The 24,735-nt window shown below is 40.9% G+C and overlaps 2 protein-coding genes across 6 annotated transcripts in view; one reads left to right on the forward strand and one right to left on the reverse strand.

Moving 5' to 3' along the window:
- Positions 1–45: 45 nt before the first annotated feature.
- Positions 46–14,299, forward strand: NDUFB7 (NADH:ubiquinone oxidoreductase subunit B7). Of its 2 annotated transcripts, XR_014025686.1 has the most exons (4): positions 46–287; positions 6,688–6,859; positions 7,452–7,730; positions 14,072–14,299. XR_014025686.1 is itself a non-coding variant. In XM_081321896.1 (3 exons), the coding sequence occupies exons 1-3, from the start codon at positions 176–178 to the stop codon at positions 7,546–7,548; spliced, it is 381 nt and encodes a 126-aa protein (XP_081178022.1). In that variant the 5' UTR covers positions 46–175; the 3' UTR covers positions 7,549–7,902. The 2 variants fall into 2 exon arrangements, 1 of the variants encoding a protein (XP_081178022.1); XM_081321896.1 differs by lacking the exon at positions 14,072–14,299 and having other exon boundaries at positions 7,452–7,902.
- TECR (trans-2,3-enoyl-CoA reductase) overlaps positions 12,989–24,735 on the reverse strand; it is a 43,653-nt gene continuing 31,906 nt past the window's right edge. For all 4 annotated transcript variants that reach the window (XM_081321890.1, XM_081321891.1, XM_081321889.1 and 1 more), the window contains 7 exons: positions 23,574–23,679; positions 22,995–23,067; positions 21,938–21,981; positions 20,332–20,389; positions 19,773–19,861; positions 14,813–14,858; positions 12,989–13,843 (listed from right to left, as the gene is read on the reverse strand). In XM_081321890.1, coding sequence (XP_081178016.1) covers positions 13,716–13,843; positions 14,813–14,858; positions 19,773–19,861; positions 20,332–20,389; positions 21,938–21,981; positions 22,995–23,067; positions 23,574–23,679 — 544 coding nt within the window. In that variant the 3' untranslated portion in view covers positions 12,989–13,715. The remainder of the gene's footprint in view (positions 13,844–14,812; positions 14,859–19,772; positions 19,862–20,331; positions 20,390–21,937; positions 21,982–22,994; positions 23,068–23,573; positions 23,680–24,735) is intronic.

Here is a 24,735-nt window from a genome sequence, read left to right on the forward strand (position 1 = left end):
TCGCGCAGCAATGGCAAAATGAAAGCCGACGCCTGCCGTCGCGAAGGCCGTGAAGGAGTCCCCCCGCGTTTCTAGCCGAACGCTTTTTAAAGCGGACTCCACGCCCGATTCCGGTTCCGGGGGAAGAAAGGCAAACGGAAGCCAGCTGAAGCAGGGGCGCAAGTCCGCGGCGGCGATGGGGGCTCATTTAGTCCGCCGGTATTTGGGGGACTCGGAGGTGGAGCCCGACCCCTCCGCCATGCCCACTTTCGATCCCTTCCTTGGCCTCGAAGAGCGCAAGGAACGCGGTGAGCATTGCCGGGATGGGTCGCGAAGAAGGAAGGTCACCCCGCGCTGAGCTCCGCCCTTCTGGCTCTGCGACTCCCGGGCTTGGCAACCGGGAGCTCTCCAGGGCTGCCTGCAAAACCACCGGGCATTTATCGCAAAGATTTGACCAGTGGAATTTAGGATCCAAAGGAAGTCAGGCTCTCTTCTTCCCCCCCCTTTTTTTTTGTGGTAGCTCCGGCGGTGTCCTCCACTGGCTTCCCTCGGAGTTTAGTTTAGTTTAGTTTATTAGACTTATATACCGCCCTTCTCCCGTAGGACTCAGGGCGGTTCACAAGGTTTTTAAAAAGAAAACAATACCACAATTACAAAAATTAAAAACAATTAAATTGTGTTTCCCCTCTGCTGCGCCACCCAGGGCCGCCACGCTTGTTCCACAGGTTGCCTCTTTTTCACCCGGATTGCCTACAAGAGGCGTAGTTTTTTTTAAAAAATCCCATTTATATCCCGCCCTTCTCCGAAGACTCAGGGCGGCTTACAATCTAAGCACAAATCAATGTGCTTAGCAGTAGCCTTCATTCTATGTCTATGCCTGCTTATTAGGGCTTTCGCCCCCCCCCCCCAGGCGGCATTATTACAAAGTCAGCTTATTGCCCCCAACAATCTGGGTCCTCATTTTACCTACCTCGGAAGGATGGAAGGCTGAGTCAACCTTGAGCCTGGTGGGATGTGAACCTGCACTAATTGCAGGCAGCTGGTGTTACTTAAGGAGGCATTAGCCCACTGCTGAGAGCTAATTCGGTGTGGTGGTCAAGAAGCATGAAGTGGAGCAACCGGGGGTCCAGTTCCTCATTCAGCCTACTTTTTCTCACGGGACAAAGTTAGACGAGCGTTGCATTGGGTTTTTCTGGCTCTCTAGAAGGAGAGGATCACCTCTTAATCAGTGCATTGGCAGGAACCTGACCGATTCCGTTGCACCAAAGGTATTTTTCAAGAGGCAACTGGACTTCCTTGTTTTTCTTTGAAGACGTTTCCCTTCTCATCCAAGAAGCTTCTTCAGAAAAGCAAGAAAGTCTAGTTGCCTCTTGAAAAGCACCTTTGGGACAACCATGCCCCAAATGATTGGGAATCTCCATAGATGATTCCATCTGCAAATTTCTGTCAAAAAACGAGAACTAAGTAATATTTTGAGCATCCACTAGATGCTTACTTTCTTCTTTTTGTATTATAAATAAATTTAATGCAATCATCCACTCCAATGGACTGGACTCTAGGTAGTTTGCAAAATATTAGATTAAAACAATTTAAACTAACAAATCTTGGATTAAAAACAGCCATCCAAACAAAGTACAACAATCCTCTCCCCTCCTAATACAGGCCTGAGAACAAAGGCAGGTTTTCAGGGCTATTCTGAACCCCAGGAGAGAAGGTGCCCTCCATATCTGGAGGCAATGTTGTTCCAGAAGGTGGAAGGCTTTACCGAAAAGGTTCACTTTCAAGATCACACAAGCTGATAATCTTTAATAGAAGAGACCTAGAATTCACCCATTCTAGAACATACCAGGCAAGCAGAAACAGTGGAAGAAATTCCTCCCAGAACTGAATGTGAATCCTTTCTCATTGCCACATCTGCTTATTTAGTTATGTTTACATCCTCACAACAAGTCTTTGTAATAATTTGGGCTGAAAGATGATTTTCATTAGTTTTCATATGAATATTAGTCATTGTACATAATGAAATTGATTACTAGCCTTGGTGCAGATTATTGGTCTACTAACAAAACTGGTTAGAAGCTTCTTGCAGAATTCATATATGCAGCCAGAAATACTGTGTTTCCCTGAGAATTAAGACCAGGTCTTATTTTTTGGGGGGACCAAAAGAACCATTAGGGGTTATTTTTAGGGGATGTCTGCCCGTTCCCTCTCACTGTCTGCTTGCCTGCACTGCAATGGCTTACAGGGCTTCCCAGGATAGATGCTTGGGAGGTGAGGGCAGTGCTGCTGGGATGTGTGTTAAGGCGTGGACAGGTGTGGGAAGCCGAAGGACCGGGTGGCGCAAACCTCCCCTGCCGTCTCCTTCCACCTGCCACATTTTTTCCTTTTGCAAACAAAAGCTTCCAGTCTCCATCCAGGTGAAAAGTGTCTGGGTGCCTATGGGGTGCTTGGAAACTGAGCAAATCGGTCTGTTTCCAAGCACCCCATAGGGGCCCAAATTCTTTTCGCCTGGACAGAGAAATGACGAAGTCTGGAAGTTTTGTCTGCTTGCAAATGGGATACTTGGAAACAGAGATGAAGCTTACAGTCTCCCTCTGGGCAAAAAGTATTTTGACTTCCCCCACCTGTCCATGCTGCTCTCCTCACCAGCTCCCGAACATCTGCCCTGGGAAGCCCTGTAACCCATTGTAGCCTTGGGCAAGCAGAAGGTGAGAGGGAGTGGGTGGGTGGTTTTGGCGGGAGTCTGGAGGCAGCAGGGGAGGCACAAGTCATGGGAAAATTGGCAGAGAAGGAGGAGGTGCCTGATGCCAAGCAGGAGATCTGCATGGCAAAGTGGGAGCAGCCAGAACCGAAGAAAGCTCCAGCGGCAGATGTGGCTGTTGCGCAGTGGCGGTGGAGCCTTTCTCTGTCACTCCACCCTGACTCCAAAATGGCAGAGGGGGAGCGGGTAAGATGACCGAGCCTCCCCTACCTGTCCTCTGTAGCATGGCAGTCTGGCTCGGGAGGGGAGTGAAAGGGAAGAGGCGGGCGGACAGCTGGGTTATGGGCAGGGCAACGTTGCTGAGCAGGGAGTGGCCTGGCTGCAGGGGGCCTGAGGTAAGCGGGTGTGAGGCGCGTGGGGCAGCTCCAACCCCCACCTGCCTTGCCTCACCTCATGGCGACATCAGTGCGACGCACGCTCTCCTGCCCTGTTGAGGTAGCGAGCAATCAGACGGTGGGACGAAGTGGGCGGGCTGTTAACTAGGGGTTATTTTGGGGGTTATTTTACGGTAGGTGCATGCCAAAAAATCAGTCTAGGGCTTATTTTCTGGGTGGGTCTTATTTTTGGGAAAACATGATAGGGTCACATTGCAGAATATCCTCCTACACTCAGATTGTATATGGAGTAAGGCAATGGTATACCTGCCTGAAATATATTGATATGAGGCTCAAAGATTTAAGTTTGCTTCCTCATTCTGGAAAGGCTAAATTCTCACAACCCTAAATTCCCAACTTTGTCCAGCTACTTTTCAGCAGAAGACGGATATAAAATGTTTCAATCCCATCTTACATTTACCATGTACACAATTCAGGGTAGCTTGCAGCACTTACATTCCTACTATTTAAATATCATTAAAGACTCCTGCGAGTCCCTTGGACTGCAAGGTGATCAATTGGTCAGTCCTAGAGGAGATCAACCTTGACTGCTCTTTAGAAGGCCAGATCCTGAAGTTGCAATTCAAATACTTTGGCCACCTAATGAGAAGGAAGGACTCACTGGAGAAGAGCCTGATGCTGGGAAAGATTGAGGGCAATAGAAGAAGGGGACGACAAAGAATGAGGTGGCTGGATGGAGTCACTGAAGCAGTAGGCGTGAGCTTAGATGGACTCCAGAAGATGGTAGAGGACAGGAAGGCCTGGAGGAACGTTGTCCATGGAGTCGTGATGGTTCGGACAAGACTTTGCAACTAACAACAACAACAAAAATGTATAACTGGAACAACCATATGATGTAATCATTAACAATGCTGGGAAAGCAGACACAGTTTTAAATTCTTAGCCATAAAGCTCATTGGCTCTCTGGCTAGTCATTAGATGCATTTGTATAACACATAATAATACTTAAGAACTGGAAGAGCTCACTTTAGCCATTTTGTTCAACACCTTTCTCCATGCAGGGATCCAAATAAAAGCATCCAGATAAAGACATTGCTATCCTGTGCTTGAACACATCTAACAAAGAGTTCATCTCTATTTGGATAATCGGTTCCTTGCTCTTACTTTTAAGTAAATTTCGGTCTGAATCTGCCTTTCTATATCTTAAAACCTTTCTAGATCATGATTCTGGACTGAGAAAGAACAAGTCTTGATTTGAAATCTGTTGATACATTTGGAGAATATATTTATTTTTATTTATTTTTAATTCCATTTATATCCCGCCCTTCTCCGAAGACTCAGGGCGGCTTACAAGCTTAGCAGTAGCCTTCATTCTATGTATATGCCTGCTTATTAGGGCTTTCACACACACACCCCAAGCGGCATTATTACAAAGTCAGCTTAATTTCCCCCAACAATCTGGGTCCTCATTTTACCTACCTCGGAAGGATGGAAGGCTGAGTCAACACTTAGATTTATATTACTGCTTCACAGTGCTTTACAGCCCTTTCTAAGCAGTTTACAGAGTCAGCCTATTGCCCCCCAACAATCTGGCTCCTCATTTTACCCACCTCGGAAGGATGGAAGGAGGAGTCAACCTTGAGCCAGTGAGACTCGAACTGCAGCCAGCAGTCAGCAGAAGTAGCTGCAGTACTGCACTCTAACCACTGCGCAACCACCTTGGCTCTTCTATATCTTTTCATTGGATGTCTGTTTTTCTCCCCTTCAAGATTATTCAGCTCCTTTAATTTCTCTTCATAGCATTTAATTTCTAGTTCCCCGATCATTACTAGTGTTGCTGTTCTCTAAACCTCTCCCAATATTTTTGGAATAAGTATGATACATAAACTAAGCACATTTGAGATAGAAACTGATCTACGCAGAATAAACTGGAACAACTGTTTCATGTGATTTGGAAATTATACTTTTCCCATAGGTGGTGCAGCCTGAAACTCCCTTTGTCCTTTTTGTAACCACATCACACCGCTAGCTCATCATGTTCAGTTTGCAACTGGTTACTATTCTAACCTTTTTACAAATACTTAGACGCACTCTTCATCTGTATCTGTTCATCTTTTTCATAAGTGAAATACTGCATTTGTCTATGTTAAATTTCATCCTATTACTGTTAGCCATTTTGATTCTCAAATTGCTCATTTTTAGTGGTCTGTGGGGTCCATCAGATCAGACGTGTCAAACACAAGGCCCGGGGGCCAGATGTGGCCCGCGAAGTGGTTTCATGTGGCCTGCGAAGCCATCCTGGAAACACGTGAGGGAACGGCCCCCACTGCCTTGGCCCTGGCCCAGAGACCCTCCTTCCGCCAGAGACCCTCAGATCTGTCCCACTCCTGCCCAGGCCCCCATAGGCACTCTTGATGCGAATGAGGTAGAGCTGGCCACGCCCACCCAGTAGGCCGTACGCACTCTAGCCACGCCCACCCAGTAGGCCACACCCACCCAGCCCCCTGAGGGCAACCGCAATGCTGATGCGGCCCTCACTGAAATTGAGTTTGACACCCCTGCATCAGATTGTCCAGTGGGAGGAGTTAATATAGGGCAGAGCTTACTTGCTGCTTCTATTTCACTTTCCTGCCTCCTCCTGTTCATCATCAGTCAGCTAGTTCATAACAATGCATCAATGGCTGACAAGTAGTTTATTGAAGGAAATGACTGATAATGTAATAATGTTACTATTAAAATTCAGAAATCTGACAATAGTGAATATTCAAGTGCATTTGAATTGCAAATGAACATTTTTATTAGCAAATATGTGCTAATGCTGTTATGGAATATAGAGCACAAAAAATAAGTGGTAAACAATTTTTGTATAAAATCTAATTTTAAAAGGCTAGGAAGACATATTTAAATGCAATTATAACCAGTATTTAATTTCCCCCCAAATATGCAACTTCCATGTTCCTGAAGTCAAAAATAAAGCACGGGTGCATTATTTGCACGCTTGGTCCTTGCTTCTTTATTTGCATTTAATAAATCGCAGTTATAGAAAGTTTTGTAAAATACTGCTCAAACTCTTCAAGATTTTTAATTATGCTTTTGCTTCTTAAGATATTAGCTATCAGACCCAGTTTTAGATAAGCTTTTCCATCCAAGTCAATAATAAAGACTTTGACAAGTACATTTTGATAGACTAATTCGTTTCATTGAGTAACTTCTTTAATAAATTGTGGGAGTGATAAGAGACCGCCCTGAGTCCTTCGGGAGAAGGGCAGTATACAAATATAATAAACTTAAAACTTAAACTTAAACATGATACAGTAAAGCACTTAATAAATATGACATTCTTACTAGTAAGCTGATTAAGCATGGGCTGAATGTTGTTATAATTGAATGATTGCATAGCTGATTTCAAAATAACATGTTCAATAATTCCTCATGGCATTATGTGGTCTGCATATTTTAATTGAACAGGTGCTCTAAATTAACTTGCCGAACATGCTTTCTAAAACACCTTTTGCAGCATCTCTTAGAGCATTCCAAATGGTTGATCTTGAAGAGCTTCCATTTAGATTTTAATCTCTTTCCATCTTTTCCTCCTCCTGTTTTCTCCTACAGTGATGGTAGCAACACATCAAGAGATGAATGATGCCCAGATTCCTTACCAATTCCGGGATTATTGTGCCCATCATTACATAACATGGATGAAGTGCAAACGTGACAAATATCCTTTTTCCATCAAAGGGTGCAAACATGAGGAGCATGAGTGGAAGTACTGTGAGCATCTGGAGTAAGTCAAAACTATGCCTTTAGTCTAATTTGTTGCTATACTTCGTCCTTTCTTCTTCATTCTGTAAATTAACTGTGTTTCAGGGATTAGAAACTACCCTGGATTAGAAGTACTGCCTCTAAATATCCCTGTAATTCCTTTATGAAGTGTGTTCTGTTTCCACCATAAAAATTCAATGAGTCTTCGTGGGATGGGAGATTATAAACACTACCATCATGTGGATAGAGAAGAGATCATGATAGTCAACCAAGTAGTTTTTCCATAATGCTGATAAGCCTTGACTTAATTTTAAAGCACTTTGCCTTGACGGACAAGGGCCATAATCACTCTATTGTCTAAGCATGAGGGTAAATTGTAAATGAATAATTAATCCATTCTTCTCTAGCAAGCATAGAGAACTTTAAGAAAAATACCACACGAAGACTTTGACTGTAGAAGTCTGGGGAGCAATCTGCCTCGATGATAAAATGTTTTATACTTTAAATATGAAATAAAATTATGGCATTCAAGCCAACTAACATGCAACAAGGAAAGCCTGGTTTAGTAGGGCCAACAGATTTGAACTGACTTATACTTGTATCCTTTATGTTAGCTATGTTATGCGCATGAAAGAATTTGAACGAGAACGGCGTTTGCTGGCTAGGAAGAGGCGCATTGAAGAAAAGGCGAAAGCTACCATAGAAGCCTAATTAGTTTGGGGTGCTTCTCCTTCCTCCTCTTAAAAGAAACTTCTGGACTTGATATATTGAAAACAATAAAAACATTTATGTCACAGTTGGGTCTCAGATGTTCACTGTGATTGCTACAACAAAATGAATGAATGCACATCTTGGACCTACAGCTAGTAAATGTTCATAAACGTCAAGGATCTGTAAGTATTTTCTTGTTGGGAATCCTAATGTTGCATTATCAATTTCTGGCAATTGTGCCAATGAGATGAATCTAGTTAAGTTCAGATGGAACTGTACCTTCTAGTAACATTTATATTTTCTCTGTATTCAGCAACATAAGCTTCATTCCAGTTTCATTCTGCATAAAGGCAGCTGCTTTTGAGCATTAAGTTTGTATACCTTCTGTGCGTTTACACTTCTTCATACACAAGCAAAGTTCCCTTTACAAAAGTTGGAATTTTTGGAAATGATGAGTGCTGGAGTCCAAAGGCCAGTAGATTGTGCTATACACACAAGAATTGCTCTGCCTCGTAAGAAGTAATACTGGAACATGGTCCAAGATTGCAGGTCTCAGGACTGTACATCCTGACTGAATTATTTTATTTAAAACGGTTGTTTCTTTCCAGGAAGGAAACATTGGAGTAGTTCTAGTAGAATCAGGACATAAATTACTGTAGTGAGGCTATCTCGGTCATAATTGATATACCAGCCTGAACTGCTGAAGGTGCCACATGCCATTTGTGCTACAGAGGATAATTATGCCTGTAATGTCAAAGATGGATACAGAAGCATCACTTTGAATTAGATCTTCCAGGTTGAATCCTATGTCTTTTATCTTGCCTGGACTGAGCATCTTTTTTTTGGCCTCAGCTAGTCCATATCTATAGCCAGGCACTGACTAGCAATTCCAATGCTTCCCTTTGGTGACAAAGGAAATAAAATGTGTCACCATTGTACTATATTTATTTATTTATTTGATTTGTATACCGCCCTTCTCCCTAAGGACTCAGGGCGGTGAACAGTGACATAAATATCAGAATGCACAAATACAGATATTGAAAACAAATTAAACCCTAATTTTGCCCAAATACAGAAGATAGTTACCTTAAAACAATAATTACAACAGAACCCGTCAGACCAGACCGGATTGCTCAAACAGATATGTTTTTAGGTCGCGTCGGAAGGAGCGAAGGTCGGGAGCCATCCGGAGCTCAACCGGTAAACGGTTCCATAGGTCAGGGGCGCCCACAGAGAACGCCCTCCCTCTGTTTTGAATGTTATCCGCATACTGTATTGTATACCTTCATTAACTTGTGGAACCTCATAATATTAGCATCATGGAGTAAGTGGAAATCCTTTAATGATACTTTCTGGAAATATCATCCATGGATAAGTGGAACCACTCTAAGGCTGTTCCACCTATATCAAGCTTAGATAATTTCTCCCAGAAGAATACCATGATTGCTGGGGTCAGGAGCCACCAAGAAGTGTGGCAGAATCAACAAAGGTACTTACTATTCAGTGTCTCTCTCTTGGCAAAGAGAGCAACTGAAATAGTTTCAATGCCAAAACAGAGTCAACGCTTCTACTGAACTGACCTGGGAAATCTTATTTCATTTGTCTGACTCTAATCAGTCATCACACACTTTTAATACTTTGATCAGAATTTGTCACTAGCTAATGAGTTTTTTTAAAAAAAATGAATGGCATCTTTCTATGAGGATAGATCACTCCTTGTAATAAGAAATGTATGAACTAGACTCAGCTGAATTCCCCTTTATGATAAATGTGATAAAACATCAAGGGCAAGTCAAGCTTGGTTACCAGAATCCAACTAGGCACCTTGTACAGATTTTCCGGCTTTAAACATTAGACTGTCTGACCAGTTAGGGCCCTGGGTTTTTCTACTGATTGAACTGCTAAGTTCATCTAAGCCATGATGATCTCAATAGGTGTTTTTTTCCCAAACTTTAGAGCCAACTGGGATTCTATATATCTAGAGCTAGTTTGGTTTACCAGTTCAAACACCAGGCTAGAAAGTGAGAGACATGAGTTCAAGTCTAGTCTTAGCCATGAAAGCCAGCTAGGTGTCTTTGGGCTAGTCACACACTCAGTTCAACCCACCTCACAGGCTTCTTGTGGGGAAAATAGGGGTGGGTGGGGGGTGTTGGATATGTTTGCTGCCTTATAAAAATAATAAAGGTGGGAAACTAATACCTCTAGTTAGGCCAGGCTCCAAAAGCCATGAATTATTGAGAAAAGCTCCACTAGATGACATTGAAAGGATGCAAAGTAGAGGTGGAAAGTCTCTTGATATCTCACACCAATACAAAATATCAGTAATATACTCTGGAATTTGATCACATTTGAGAAGTTTCTCTCCATCTGCTTTTCAGCTATCTTGCAACCTGTTGTATAGCCAAACTAAAATGTATAGTAGAGGATGCTCGGATTTTATTATTCAGTAATCTGGCATTTGGTGACAGTAGGCCAGGCATGTCAAACTCGCGATGTCACGTGACGTATCACGACTTTTCCCCCATTGCCGGCAATGAGGTGGGTGCAGTTTTAATGTGATGCATCCAGCCAATGGGCTGGCAGTTTGAAATGCCTGCAATAGGCCATAAAGAATGCCTGTATGTTTATTCAGCTGTCTGACCAAGGACATAACCAGTACTTGGAAAAACATATCAGCCCTACTATTCCACCTAGTCCCTTGAAAGACCTCTGGGACTAATTGGAAGGAGCATCCAAGTATTCAGGCTGAGCAGTAATACAGGCCACAACTGACAGCAGAATCAAAACAAGGGATATTACTAATGGCAACAGCAAAGTTGCTGCTGTAACTCAACAGTACTGCAGCTACTATGCTTATAAGCAGATTGCATGTGGCCCTGAAAAATTCTTGTGTTATATGTCCAAGCTGTATTTCTCATCTTCTGAAAACATTCACAATCATGCTTCTGCCAAATTGTTGTTTGATGGACTGCATGTGATTTTCAAAGACGGAAGGCATGTGGGATGACTTGTTTCAAGTGAGTCTTTCTCATGTACAGTACATTTCAAGGATTCATTCTATCTTGTCCTCCAACTGGGTAGGCTTTTAGGAATGGGGGATACTGTTCTATCAAATTTTACTTGTGTTTAGTACTGAGGGTAAAAGCTCATCTATAGCTGAGGAAAACACAAGGTGCAGCCATCCTATAATAGTTGAGCACCCAAGGGTATTATGCTGGGCACTGTTCACAGCCGATCATGAGATAATATAGAGTATAGGTGTTCAAAATATTTATTTGAAAATACAGCTCATTAGTGATAAGTTTTTAATTCTATTTATAGCCAGTCCTACTTGATGTGTCATTTTTCACATGAGTTATATTTTGTGGCAAATTATTCCTCTGCTCATCCCTCTCCCACCTCTATACATCGAGGTGAGAAAATCTGAACTGGGGAGCCCTAGCCTGTGGGTAACCTACAGGTGCAGTTTGAAACATAAATCACACAGGACTCTCAAATCCTAACTTTAAATTTTCCTAGCCAGTTAAGATCAATTCCATTCTCCTTATCCAACTATATAATTTCTTAGGATGCCAGTGTCTGTACAAGACTATATAGTTTCTGGTCCAATTAATTTCAAACCAAATGATAGTATATCAAATATAACAGAGGTGTCCATTCTTACCTATAGTCTTCCCCAATGTATGAAAAAGTCCTTTAGTGTACGATTCCATGCTTTAAAAAAACAATCTGAGACTGCCTATTGGCTGGATTGTTTTTTATTGGTTAGTTTAAATAAAGTTCCACATGAAATGGATTATAGCAAAAAGTCAGTGGCTCATTTAACAGCAGCCTTGGAGCCTAGGTTTCAGGTATCACTGCTCACATGCAGCATAACCTAAGACTATGACAAACATCTTGATTGTAGATATATTTGTTTCGAAGCAAGTGCCACTCTACTTCAGATGGGGCTTCCTCCAAATTAAATATACAAGTAGTCCCCATTTATTAGCTACTCATTCAGCAACCATTTGAAGTTGGAATGGCGCTGAACAAGTGGAATTTAATGACCAATCCTTGAAGTTCGGGCCTTTGCGGTGCTCCACGGTCATGCAATCGTGATTTAGAGACTTGGCAGTTGCTTGTATTACCACAGCTGCAACATCCTGTCATCAGAGTACTGTCATTTACAACCTTCCCTGCTGGCTTCCCAAACGCAAAGTCAATGGGGAAGCCATCAAGAAAGGTGGAATGTTACTCTAGTAAGTCTCCCCCGCCCAAGCCTTCTTGCCATGCCAGGTATCCCACAACCTTCTTATGCTCAGTCTGTTGCACCAGCCACCAGCTCCCCCCTTCCAACTCACAGCCTGCACCAACCCTCCCAGCTCTTCCATCCTGGTCATTACATGAAACTCCTGCCACTTTCCACTTAACCACCGGCACGTCTTGAGGTAATGACAGCAAATGGGAACTGCCAGGATTGTTGTTGCTAAGTGGTGTGGCCACCTGATGTTGCACTTTACAACCACATTGCTTAGCAATGGCAATCCCACTCCCAGTTGCCGTCATAATCCAAGGACTACTTGTATGCAGTATCACAACCTTGGTAACAATGACAAACAGAAAAATAAACAACCTCCTCTCAAGAAGACGGTCCAATCCTCAGATGCTTCAATTCTGTAACACTGAATATTTTCTATAGGGGGAATAAAAGGCATTTCCTTATCTCTAAGGGCTAGAAATAGTTATAAATTTCAAAGCAGGATCCACCACCCCAAAATTTCTCAGTGCATTTGTACATATATTATACAAATTGAGTAAGTCACTCAAATGATGCAATTTGTACCCAAGTACATTGGTACTGATCACTCTTCCATTTAATGGACAACTGGAAGAAAAACCCTCCCCCGTCATCATCTGATCCATTAAAGTTTCACTTGTATATCTCCATAGTAGCCCTGGTGCTGTTTGTAATGTTCACACATCTTTCAGTGGGCCTGTATTACAGAAAGTTACACAATTATTGCTAGTTAGGCACGATATTGTATTTGTTAAACTTGCATTTCAAGAACCTCTTAACTACAGAAGTTAACTACCATCACACAAAACCGAGTCACTTCAAACATATATTTCTACTTGGAAGATGTTGTTCACTGCTCATAAGATTCTACTAGGAAAAGGAAATGCATTTATGCCAATTTGTATGGGGGACAGGACTATGTAACACCAGAGCTACTACTGGATCATAACTAATTGTTTTCCTTTGCTTCACAGCAAATTATGCCATGTCATAATTTAGCTTATGGCTGGGATAATTAATGTGTTCTACCCATATGAAATTACTTATAATGTCATTCAATTAAGCCATTTTCAATTTTGATTTCAAGCACAAATGCCTACTAGTTGAACAAGAGTTAAAAAGGGGCACAAGACCACCCTATAAAAGAGATGGAAGTTAGCATTGCTACTGATCTTAGTTTATTTCCCTCCAGAAAAAATATTACAATTTTTTAGTACCAAGCATCACTCCGCCATTAAAAAAATAATAGCAATAATATTTACTACTAGGAGAATGCCCACAGGTGAATTAATAGGCTGCGCTGTGCTTTGAATGCAAATGCAAATGCAAAACAGTGTTCCATACCACACAGGGCCAAGATCACTGCATCAGTTTGCAACTTCTTAAAGCAGCCATGCCTTTTCCTGGTTTAGGAATGGCACCATGCGTTTCAAGGCATTTTTTCTGCTTTCAAATCCAAAGTGCTGCACAAACATAGCGGACAGTTTTTCTAAAATTATTATTAATAAGGACTGGAGTTTAAGATTGCTATTTTACAGCCTCACTTTTGGCCAAAGTCCAGCTGCCTAGGCTCCATTTATGGTACCTGCTCTTACAGATGTGTCTAGCAGCTGTTCAACTCTCCTCCTCCCCCCCCCCCCCGTAAAATTGGATTGTTCCCTCTGTTCTTGCTGCAGTGTTTGTCTTCAGGGTAACTGCAGGTAAGTGTTATTCTAAGTCAAATGTAGTTTGAACTTTAAAAAGGAAGGAATTCCAACAAGCCCCTCTCAAAAATGCAGTATGGACAGTGAAAAAAAACCCCGTTTTAGACTCCAGTGTTAGCTGCTCAAGAAGATTAAAAAAAAATGAAACTACCAGCCCAGTTTGATATCTTAGTGCAGAAAGAGGCTTAGAGCAGAAAAGGGACGATAGGTGAACGTAGTGGTGGGTAATCTCGGAACTCCTTCAGGTAACTTCGGTGTTTTCCCTTTGCCCAAATGGTCATTTGAATAAATCCAACCAAGGAAAACAGAGCCACTGTTGATAAATAAAAAGTGTGAAACGTTATTAGGTGTTCAGAAAAGCATTCTCCCTCTGGGCAGAATTTTTTTTAAATTAACATTGACTCCTTTTCCAAATGTATTACATCTTTTTTTTAAAAAAAGAGACCACAGAAATAGAAAATAATACCAAGGATCTTTAATATATTAAACTGGATACTTGTCTTGGCGAATGCTATCTAATTTTGCCCACTGTTTAATACAGATACTCCACAGCTAAAGCATCCCTAATTTCCTGACAGTTAGAACAATTAACCAGTGGAACAACCTGCCTCCAGAAGCTGTGAATGCTCCAACACTGGAAGTTTTTAAGAAGAGACTGAACAGCCATTTGTCCAAAATGGTATAGGGAGTAGATGACCTCCAAGGTCCCTTCCATCATCATCATCATCATCATCATCATCATCATCATCATCATTATTATTATTATTATTATTATTATTATTATTATTATTATTATTATTATTATTGGAAAGTAGATTTTGTAAAATAGGAGGTAGTCTTCAAGATTACTAAGCCAGCAAGAGGCAGCCTCTTTCATTTAGTACCGCCGTCTCCTATACTAAATAACGAATGAGAACATCTTCAACCCCTATGTGCACTGGTAAAACAAAATAAAAAGGCAATGAAGAGACCAAGTGGAAGAGTTGCATAGCTGCTGCCTTCCCTCTCACTGTAAGTAAAGGGATGAAGCTTACTGTGAGACAGAAGCTGCAATTTACTGAACTCTTGTAATCTTATGTTGGTACTTTCTTCACTGAAAGATATCTCTCCTGTTTTAAATCCATAGACCCTAATCTTCTTGGCAACAAAGAATAGTTCGGACAGGAAAAATTGGGAAGGGCCAGAAAGAATAAAAATACATAGCGGCATTTCATAACATTGCTTAATAAAATTCTTACTAAAAGCGACCACAGCAAAGATCTAACCCATTACAAGAACTTACCTGGAAGGCACTGAGTCATTATGGCAAAGCCAATCCAAGACCCTACCTGAAAAAGAAAACGTCAAGGAAAATATTAAGACTTTGTAGGCTTGAACATTGCATTCTTCAGCTACAGCAGGGGTAAGCAACCTTGGCTCTTTTATGACTCGTGGACTTCAACTCCCAGAATTCCTGGGCCAGCCGTGCTGGCTCAGGAATTCTGGGAGTTGAAGTCCACGAGTCATAAAAGAGCCAAGGTTGCCTACCCCTGAGCTAGAGTAAACATACAGCGCCATCCTACTATGAAGGATGAAGACCCAACTCGTGCACAAATCCTGACTGTGTTTCTGTACTTGCACTGAAAACTTTCCCATAAACTTTCTACAGGGCAGATTAGTGTGTAAGTAGAAGAAAGTACCTATCCTACTCTCAATTCAAAAAGCAAATATCAATGTTCACATTACAACCAGCAGTGTCAGAAGTGGCCTGAAGATTTTGTAGTACACATTCTACACTCTTAGCTCAGGGATAGGTACTAATCTTAGCACCCATGAAACCAAAGTGTTTCCCTGTGCAGAACCAGAGTGAGAAAAATGTACAAGAAATGGAAGAGTTTAACAAGAAGTTCCAAGGTCATTTTTTAGTCTATGAACTTAATTTTTAATATTATTTTATAGTTACTGATTTGAGATTATTGCAAGGCACCTTGGGTCTGCTAATTTAGTGGGATATGTTATTAAATATCTAAATAAATTTGGCATCTAAATAAACAATATGTACACAAGACAGCGCGCACACAAATAATACAAATAAAATATATGCCTTGTACTGATGGAACCTTAAAAAATAAAAATGAGGATGAATTGACTGCTGTAATAATCTGTAGTGCTTGTGACATGTTGGTACTGTATTTCTACTTGAAGATCAAAGAAAAAGGCAGAGATAAGAACAGTCATGCGATTGGTGACCGACAATTGGGAGAAATTGAAATTGAAATGAATGTGTGCCAACCATGCACGCTGACTTGTAAAGTCTGATGAATGTCATCATGTACAGTAAGAGTATGTTGAGTGAACAGAGATGTGTGACAGAATTACTTCCAGTCACTGTCAAGTCCACTGACAGTTATCTCTTCCTCCTAATTCATGTGAGCACAAATGGTACTGTTAGAAACAAATCCTAATGTCACAATGAAAATCAAAACAAAATGCTCAAGACCCTGGGGCCATGATCGTGTTTTAATTCATGCCGATAGGAGAGATTTGCTTTCAGGTACTGTGGGCTGAATTGTCTGGGTCACTGATTGTGTCATGGTTCCGACAGACAGAGACAAATAAAGCAGAATTCCAAGGTTTGCAAATTTCCCAAAGAACATGTTTATTAGGTACAAAGTATCAGCATGTCAAAAGTGAAACCAAGTCTGAAGACAATTCTCCAATACAAAGTTAAGAAATCCCAACCCTAAGGCTATGCAAGCAACTATGTTCCCCAATACATCAGCTTGGCGGGCTTTTCACGAAATGCCCAGCCTGCAGTCTTGGGAGCAACCAATGACCTTGGTTCCCATGGGATAAAAGTTTATTTAAACTAGCGAAGCACCTGGCAGTACCCCCTCCCTCCTTTCAGTGTGTCAACCGAAAATGAATAAGGAAGATAACCACAGCCATGCTCATTTGACAAGTTGACAAGACTGTTGATATGATACACACTGTATCACACCAAATACATTTGGTTGAAACAAAGCAAAATTCATCAGTATGGATTTAAACTGAACCCTATGGGTGTTTGAAATGAAAACCTAAGATAAAAATATACACACTGTAGAGGGTGTAAAATATTGATGTAATTTATTTTCTTCCATTCAGTTTTGTCCCGTTCTCAGAGACTGCCTGGACAACCACCTAACCAGTTTTAAGAAATGGTTAGCCAATGCCTCTTTTCTAGGGCTGAGAGAAAGTGACTGAACCAAGATCACCCACTAGGACTAGAACTCACAATTACCCGGTTTCTAGTTTGATGCCTTAATTACTACGTCAAACTGGTAGGATAAATCAGATTCACATCAGAAATTATAATGCCTCATAGCTTTCACTATGCACTAATGCACAGAAATCTAGAAAATGAGCCACGTGAGTCCTAGTACTAGAAGAAAAATGTGATTAAATAAATATAGCACAGACTTACTGGCATCAGTCACATATTAGAATATAGCAATTGAAGGGCTGTTCAAAATAAAAAACAACGAAGAGGAAGGAGACACTGGAAATCAGCTTGTCAGTGAAAATGGCAAAAAGCCAACTATTACTCAGCTCCTGTTTTGTCTCTATTGTCCCCAGAAAAAAAGTTATGTGTATCCCACTGGTAAATATAAAGACAACATGAACAAAGAGGACTGAGGTTTGAGGCTGACAAATATATTGTCTATTCATATACCTATATCTATTCAATATCTATTCATTTCAAATGAGTATACCTTTCATATTCCCTAAAATGCAACATATTTGGACCTGAAAAATGTTGCTGGTGGATTGACTGAACTCTGAAAAATTCTAGAGAATAGATGACATATGACTCAATGAGCTCAGATGTGTCACTATTTCAGGAATAGGGGAAAGGATCCAAGGGATTACACACTAATCAAATAGGTAGGAAAACTTGAGAGCTGATCTTAAAAGAGATTAACCCAGAAATACATTGCAAACAAGGTAATTAAAATAATTAAAAGATACTAACGTGAATTTGGTAAGAACAAGTTTCCTCACACTAACATTATTTCATTCTTTTATTGGGTAATTTCCTTAGCCAATCTGGGAATGCTATAGATTTAATGTATCTTAACTTCAGCAAAGTTTTTTGACAGAGTATCCCATGACATTCTGATTATCCAGATAGTTAAGTGTGAAAGGGATGACATTTACAAGTGGATACACAGCTTCTCAAAAAACAACTTCAAAGAACCATCTGTGGTTTCTCTTTAAACCAAAATGATACATTTAAAGGGGTCCAAAATGGGCTCCTGGGCTCTCTACTCTTCCATTTTTTAAATTACTTGGGTAACTTAATAAATTTGAAACAATCTCAATAGGTTGCAGAAATGAAGTTTCTGCTCATGAATGAGTATGAGGTGGGTGCAAAATGGACAAAATCAATTGTCAAAATCAATCATTAAAGAAATATAATTTCCAGATGATGAGAAGTTCCATTTTACTTAGTCAGACTCCACTATATCCAATTTATAAAACATAGAATCACAGGGATGGAACAGGATCCTTACAGCTCTTCTAGCCCAAACCCCTGTCCAAGGACAAATAGTTGTCCAATCTTTTCTTGAATACCTCCAGCAATGCAGCACTCACAACTCGGGGGGGGGGGGGAACTGTTCCATTGATTCTCACTGCAAAAATTCCTCCTTATTTTTAAGTTGAATTTCCCTCTCGACAATCTTTTTATCCATTGCTTCTTGTCCTGCCCTCAGGTACTGTGGAAAATAAATTAACCCCCTCTTTCCACTGACAGTCCTTCAAGTATTGGAAGACTGTTATTATGTAACGCCCGAGCCTTCTCTTTGTTAGGCTATTAAACATACCAAGCTCCCTTAGCCATTTACCCTCCAGACTCCTTATCACCTCTGTTGCTCTTCTCTGTACTCTTTCTAGGGCCTCAGTATCTTTTTCGTATCCTAGTGACCACAACTGGACATAGTATTCCAAATCTGGCCTCACTAGTGCAGTAGAGAGAGGTACTATCAATTCCCACAATCTTGATGCAATCCCTCTATTGATGCAACCTAGGACAATATTGACTTTTTTTTTTTTGGCAACTGCAGCACACTGCTGACTCATACTTAAGCAGTGATCCACCAGGACACTAAATCCCTCTCATAGTTAATACTATTGAGCCTGTTACTGGCTATCCTGTATCTGTGATTTGGTTCTTCCTGATTTAAGTGCAGGACCATGCTTTTCTCATCACTGAACTGCAGCTTGTTGGATGGAGCCCAATGCTCAAGTCTGTGAAGATCTGGAATCTTGAACCTATCTTCCAAAGTGTTAACAATTCCCTCCCAACTTGGTGTCATCTACAAATTTGATGAGTGCAGCTGGGCAGCTCAAGATGATTTACAAAGATGTTGAAGAGCACTGGGCCCAAGACAGAACCCTTTGTATGCTTCCCTCCACACAGATGTATTTCCATTGAGGACCACATGCTGAGAGTGTTTGGTCAGCCAACTGCAAATCCATGTGGTGGTGGTGATGTCTATCCCACACTGTTCTCTTACCAAGAAGTAGGCTGTATCTAATGTATCAAACATCTTACTTAAGTCAGTTCTGGGTATTATACCTTACAAAGCATTCAGAGAAACTGTAACAGGTTCAAAGAAATGTAAGAAGCATGATCAAGGGACTAAAAGAAAATTATATAATAAGGATTTGAAGAAACTGAGAAATTTTAACTTTGAGAGGAGAAGACAAGTATACTATCATATCTGCCCTCAAATATCTGAAGGACTATCATATACAAGACCACAACCTACTCTCTATCATTCTAGGACACAAAATAATGATTTTAAATTACAAGAATGAATGAATATTCTAATTGACTTTTTTTAAAAAAAAGGCTTATCTGAAAGAATAAGTCAACAGTGAAACCAATTACTGAGAGAAAAAATAAGGTCCACTTTGCTGGAAGATTCAAGATGAAACCAGATTTCCATCTGTCAGGAAATTTTAATTTAAGTCAAGAGTGGAGGAATCTATTATAATTAAATTAAATTTCTATACCGCCCTATTCCCGAAGGACTCAGCAATTTTGAGCAATAAGAATTAATCATTCAATTAAAAGACAGGTAAAAGTCATGATTTTCAGACTATTTGCCTAGATACTGTCACTCTACCCGTATGTTTCCTGTTAAGCAGAATTCATTAACAAAATACAGATTTAAGTGCCCATAATTTGTTCCAAAACTAAAACATAGTCGTACCTCATAGGTATAATTGGGACAAGAGACCAGCAGGAAAAGCCACGTAAATGGGTTCTTCGTAGGGAATGGAATCTTCCTGGCCTTTGAACCTGGAGGAAATCATAAGAATGTTATTGACACAAAGAACCAATTTGCATGCGAAAAACCCCCTCCTCATCTAACATTACACAGAAGAGGTACAGAAAAGCACCAGACTTGTAAAAGTCTCCCTTCTCTTTATCAAAAGTGACAAAAAGAAGCATCTGTATACCTCACAGGATTTATTAAAAAGAGATAAAATACAGAAAGATTCTAACATGATTTTAGCCCATAACAAAATAACTTCTCGTTTTGCTTGAGGTAGCTTCAAGCCCACTTCCAAAAAACCCTGCAAAACTCTTCTTAGCCAAACCTGACAGCACTCTCTTCTGTCCCTTGTTTGGCTTTCAGAGGTCAGGTGACCACCTCTGGGCATCTAAGGCTGGCTTGTTATTTAAAGGCTCAGCTGTTCCCACTACAGAGCAGAGGGTGTTTTTAATACAGACGTCTGCACTTCCATTTGGCCCTTCTCTGTACTCACCAGCTGGGCGGAGATTGCGCAGAGCAATATGAATAGAAAAGTTTCCCAACTGACAGAACTGCAGGAAGAAACAAAACCAGGGTTAGCAGGAAAGGGGCAAGAATTGATCTTTTAGGCTTACTATCACCACCAGGAACCACATAATGGCACAGAAACCTCCTAGAGCTCACCCCACCCGTGATTCAAATAATTTTGTAGAAATGTTAGGAATTTGCTCGGAAGAAAACACAAAACTTTTAACGTGCCGATATAATGAGGGATTTTTATCACTCATGTCTTCTGATCCCTTGCTCTGCAGCATCACCCCAGAACGACTTAACAGCTCTGGTACTAATAAAGTTGTTCTACAATTGTGCAAAAATAAGTTCTGGCTCTAAGACGAGAAACCCAAGACCGACCCAGTATTTTCCAGTACTATAACTAAATAAATTTTGTTGCCTTTTTTCCTTCTCCTGTCTTTTTTTCCCTCCTTTTGTTGTTTCCCTTGAATTTCTTTGGGGCAGGAACTTGTCTTCTTTATAATGCATCATATACATACAATCAACAAATAAGACTGCATAGTATGAATATAGCATTTTTCTACAATTCTTTAAAGCAGTCAATTTTTTTCCTGAGATCCCAGAACTGCCTAATGCAGGAGTCAGACGAGTCCAAGAAAAAAAATGGCTGCCTTCAAAACTTGCAGTAGAGTGCTATATTCACATTTTTGCATGTCTAAAACACCTTTCTTGAACTGAATTTGAACCACTGCAGAGTCCTGCTAACATATTGGCCTTAAGACATGAGCACATGTGTAAGGGGAAAAAAACTTTATCTCCAGGCAATAGCAGCAGATACACAATCCATTCCCAAACCAGACTGCTTCATGGTCTTTCCATGCACCAAGAAAGAGAAGTATATTTATATATATTTTACTATACATAGTTCCAGTTCCATTCTCCCAGATTTCTTCCAATTGCTACAAAAGGCAATTGATCTTTCCCTTATTTGAGGGAACTACTATGGTTTGCAAAAAATCCAATATTATAAATCTTGGTTGTGTGCCATAAACAGATAGTCAGAACTTTTGTTTCTAGATAAACAATTTCTTGATTTTTAACACTTGACTTTGCACGGGAAAGCTTCCTACCTTAGATTGGCCTAGGCCCGTGATGGGGAACCTATGGCACGCGTGCCACAGGTGGCACGCAGAGCCCTCTCTGTGGGCACATGCGCCATCGCCCCAGTCCTAGGCCTTCAGCTGGGTTTTATAAAACCTTTTCGCTTTAGGCCTCCGCCGCCATGTGCAAAAAAAAAAGGTTCAATCAATCAATTTCAACTTCTCGTGGGAAAAAAAAAGATCTCACAAAGTTGGAATTGATTGAACTTTTTAGTCCCACCCAGTTACCACCGCAGCCACGCCCACCCCAATGGGCCACGCCCATCCAATGGGCCACACCCACCTGATGATACATAAGTGGGTTTTGGGTTGCAGTTTGGGCACTCAGTCTCTAAAAGGTTCGCCATCACTGGCCTAGGCTCTGTCTGAAACATCTGCCTGTTTTTTACTACATAGCCCCTATTTTTCAGGTAAAGGGCTATTCCTCAAGAATCTACAAATAATTACCAGGAATATGATAAGCGCCAATTTCACTTGTTCATGTCCATATGCTGAAAAAAAGAAAAAAGAAAGAAAAACACAATTGGAGTAACTACAACTGGAGCACCTAGAATGTTCCTAGAAGAAAAAAACATTCCCCAATGACAGATCTCAAGATTTTCTAACTGAATGAAAGAGAATCTCATGACAGAAACTAGACAGTTATACGTGTAGTAGCACATTAATATTCATAAGGAAGGGAAGAAACAAGGATACACTAGAGGCCTTTAGTTAATCTCTTCAGTGTCTTCTTTTTCCTTTCACCATTCACTAATTATATGGTAAAACAAACCAGCAAATGATACAAAGAATAGGATTCACCTATACATTTTTGAAGGTGTCAACAAGCATGTTGCCAGGCTAATGCAAGAGATATTGTATACATGTATTTTCATAAAGCCTTTGACAAAGTTTCCTTACTAAAGGTTCATAACAGGATATATAGATGTATGGATTTCCCCCCCCCCTCTCTAATTACATTGGAATCCTTTAATGTGTAATCCTCAGGTGGAAAGATAAAGAAAAAAAAATACATATCTGTCCCTCAGCTAAAGAATACACTTACGTATTTTTCCACTCAAGAACAACTTGCTTTTTGATCTCTTGGAAATCTTGCTCTACTTCAACAAATATTTACTGTTGCTTCTGATCTGAAGATTTTTACCAGACATTGCTTATATGTTTTTAAACTAGTATTTTAAAGGGCCTAGAAAGTTTTATTTAAAAAAAGAAAGCTGGAATGCTGCCCAATTATTATTTATTCCATTTCTCAAGGGTAGAAGTCTGTACCGCTCCAATGACTAGTTCATCTTTATGTAAGTCTATTAGTACTCATTCAGTGAGAAGCACATTAGCTAGGCAGAACCCCTTCTTATGCAAGCCCATGCTGAGATTCCCCCCCTCCCCCATCCAAGTACACACTCCCAGTTAATTACAAGGAAACATTAATTTTATTTAAAACTCAGTTTCTTAGAAATCAAATGGACTTCTTTAATCAACTGATATTATTTTTTTCTTAGCTTACCAGGTGGTGTATACAATGGGTGATTGATATAATATGCCATCCAGGCGGCAAAGCCCCAATAGTAAGTGCAATTCTGAGGAAAGAATTAAAAGTATCACATTAAAGATGTAACAGACTAGTAATAGTATTTCAAACAAAGAACTTGCTGACTGCATCAGTTTCATTGCTCCATGAAGAGACCCAGCAGAAAAGGAGGGCAGTTTTTAGTCTACAGCAGACATGTCAAACACAAGGCCTGGGGGCCGGATCCGGCCCACGAAGTGGTTTCATGTGGCCTGCGAAGCCATCCTGGAAACAGTGAGGGAACAGCCCCCACTGCCTTGGCCCTGGCCCAGAGACCCTCCTTCTGCCAGAGACCCTCAGATCTGTCCCACTCCTGCCCAGGCCCCATAGGCACCCTTGATGCGAATGATGTAGAGCTGGCCACGCCCACCCAGTAGGCCATATGCACTCTAGCCACGCCCACCCTGGCCACACCCACCCGGCCCCCTGAGGACAACCGCAGTGCTGATGCGGCCCTCAATGAAATTGAGTTTGACACCCCTGGTCTACAGCTATGTTGCTTGAAAATGTCATTACCTTGAAGATGTTACGTAAAGGCATTGTTCCATGGGAGAATCTGTGGACAAAAAGGGTCTCGAGGAGGCGCTTGACATAATGGAAAGAGTGACAAATGCAAGCCAGGCTAGAAAGGAAAGGAAAACAGAGATAGCTAACAATAGAATCACTACCTTACCAAAAAAATATAGAGATACTATTCTACTCTTATTTGATCATCATCAGCCAAAGGATAAGGTATATCCACATTTCCAAAGTTATATGGCCACCCATCTCAAATTCTTCACTCTAAGTTGCTAGTAGCACATAAAAGAACTACATTAACTATACATAACAATAAAAAATACCTAATTATTTTTTTAACAAAAAATAATCAGCAGTTCAGGTAAAACCTAAATAACCAATCAACAAACAAACTAGCACAAGCACTGCATAAGCTTTGGAACACATCCACCTTCCCAATGGTGACCCAACCGTGACTTTTAAGGCAGGGGTGCACAATTAATTTTCCCAAGGGGTCACATGAGAAACTGGGACTCTTGTGGAGGGCTGTCACCGCCCCACCTCCTGCTATTGCTGCCCTGACACCTGCGGTTGCCCCCCACCCCGACTGCCCCACTACCCTGCTCCCATCATCCTGCCTCTGCTATTGTGTCTCACCTGACTGCTACACGCTGGCCTGGGATTGCCTGCGGGCCATAAAATGCCCAGGCCTGTTTTAAAATGCCCATGGCCTGGTCTGACGGGATGGGGTTGGGTTTTTTATAATTAGTTTTAATTTTTAATATGTATTAATTACTACGGGCATAGTTGTTTAATCACTTTTTAATTTTTGTATTCTGTTTTTTATTATGTATTGCCCTGTTCACCGCCCTGAATCCTTCGGGAGAAGGGCGGTATACAAATTAAATTATTAAATTAAATTAAATTAAGACCTTACATAAGGCTAGCTAGGTTGGGGCAAATCTAATCTCTGGGGGATAATGTTCTAAAGGTCCTCTTCTTGGGCACTGCGCAATGATATTCCCTAATAGACAGGATTTGTAGCATCTCTCTTCTGCTGGATATGATGGGATGGGTAGATATAATTGGAGAGAGGTGATCTTTCAAATACTTGCCTTATGCCATGAAGGGTTTTACTATTTTGGCCATGTCATGGGATCAATGGGAACTCAATGGAAAA

The sequence above is a fragment of the Vipera berus genome (assembly GCF_964194415.1).
Source record: "Vipera berus genome assembly, chromosome: 2".
NCBI lineage: Eukaryota > Metazoa > Chordata > Lepidosauria > Squamata > Viperidae > Vipera > Vipera berus.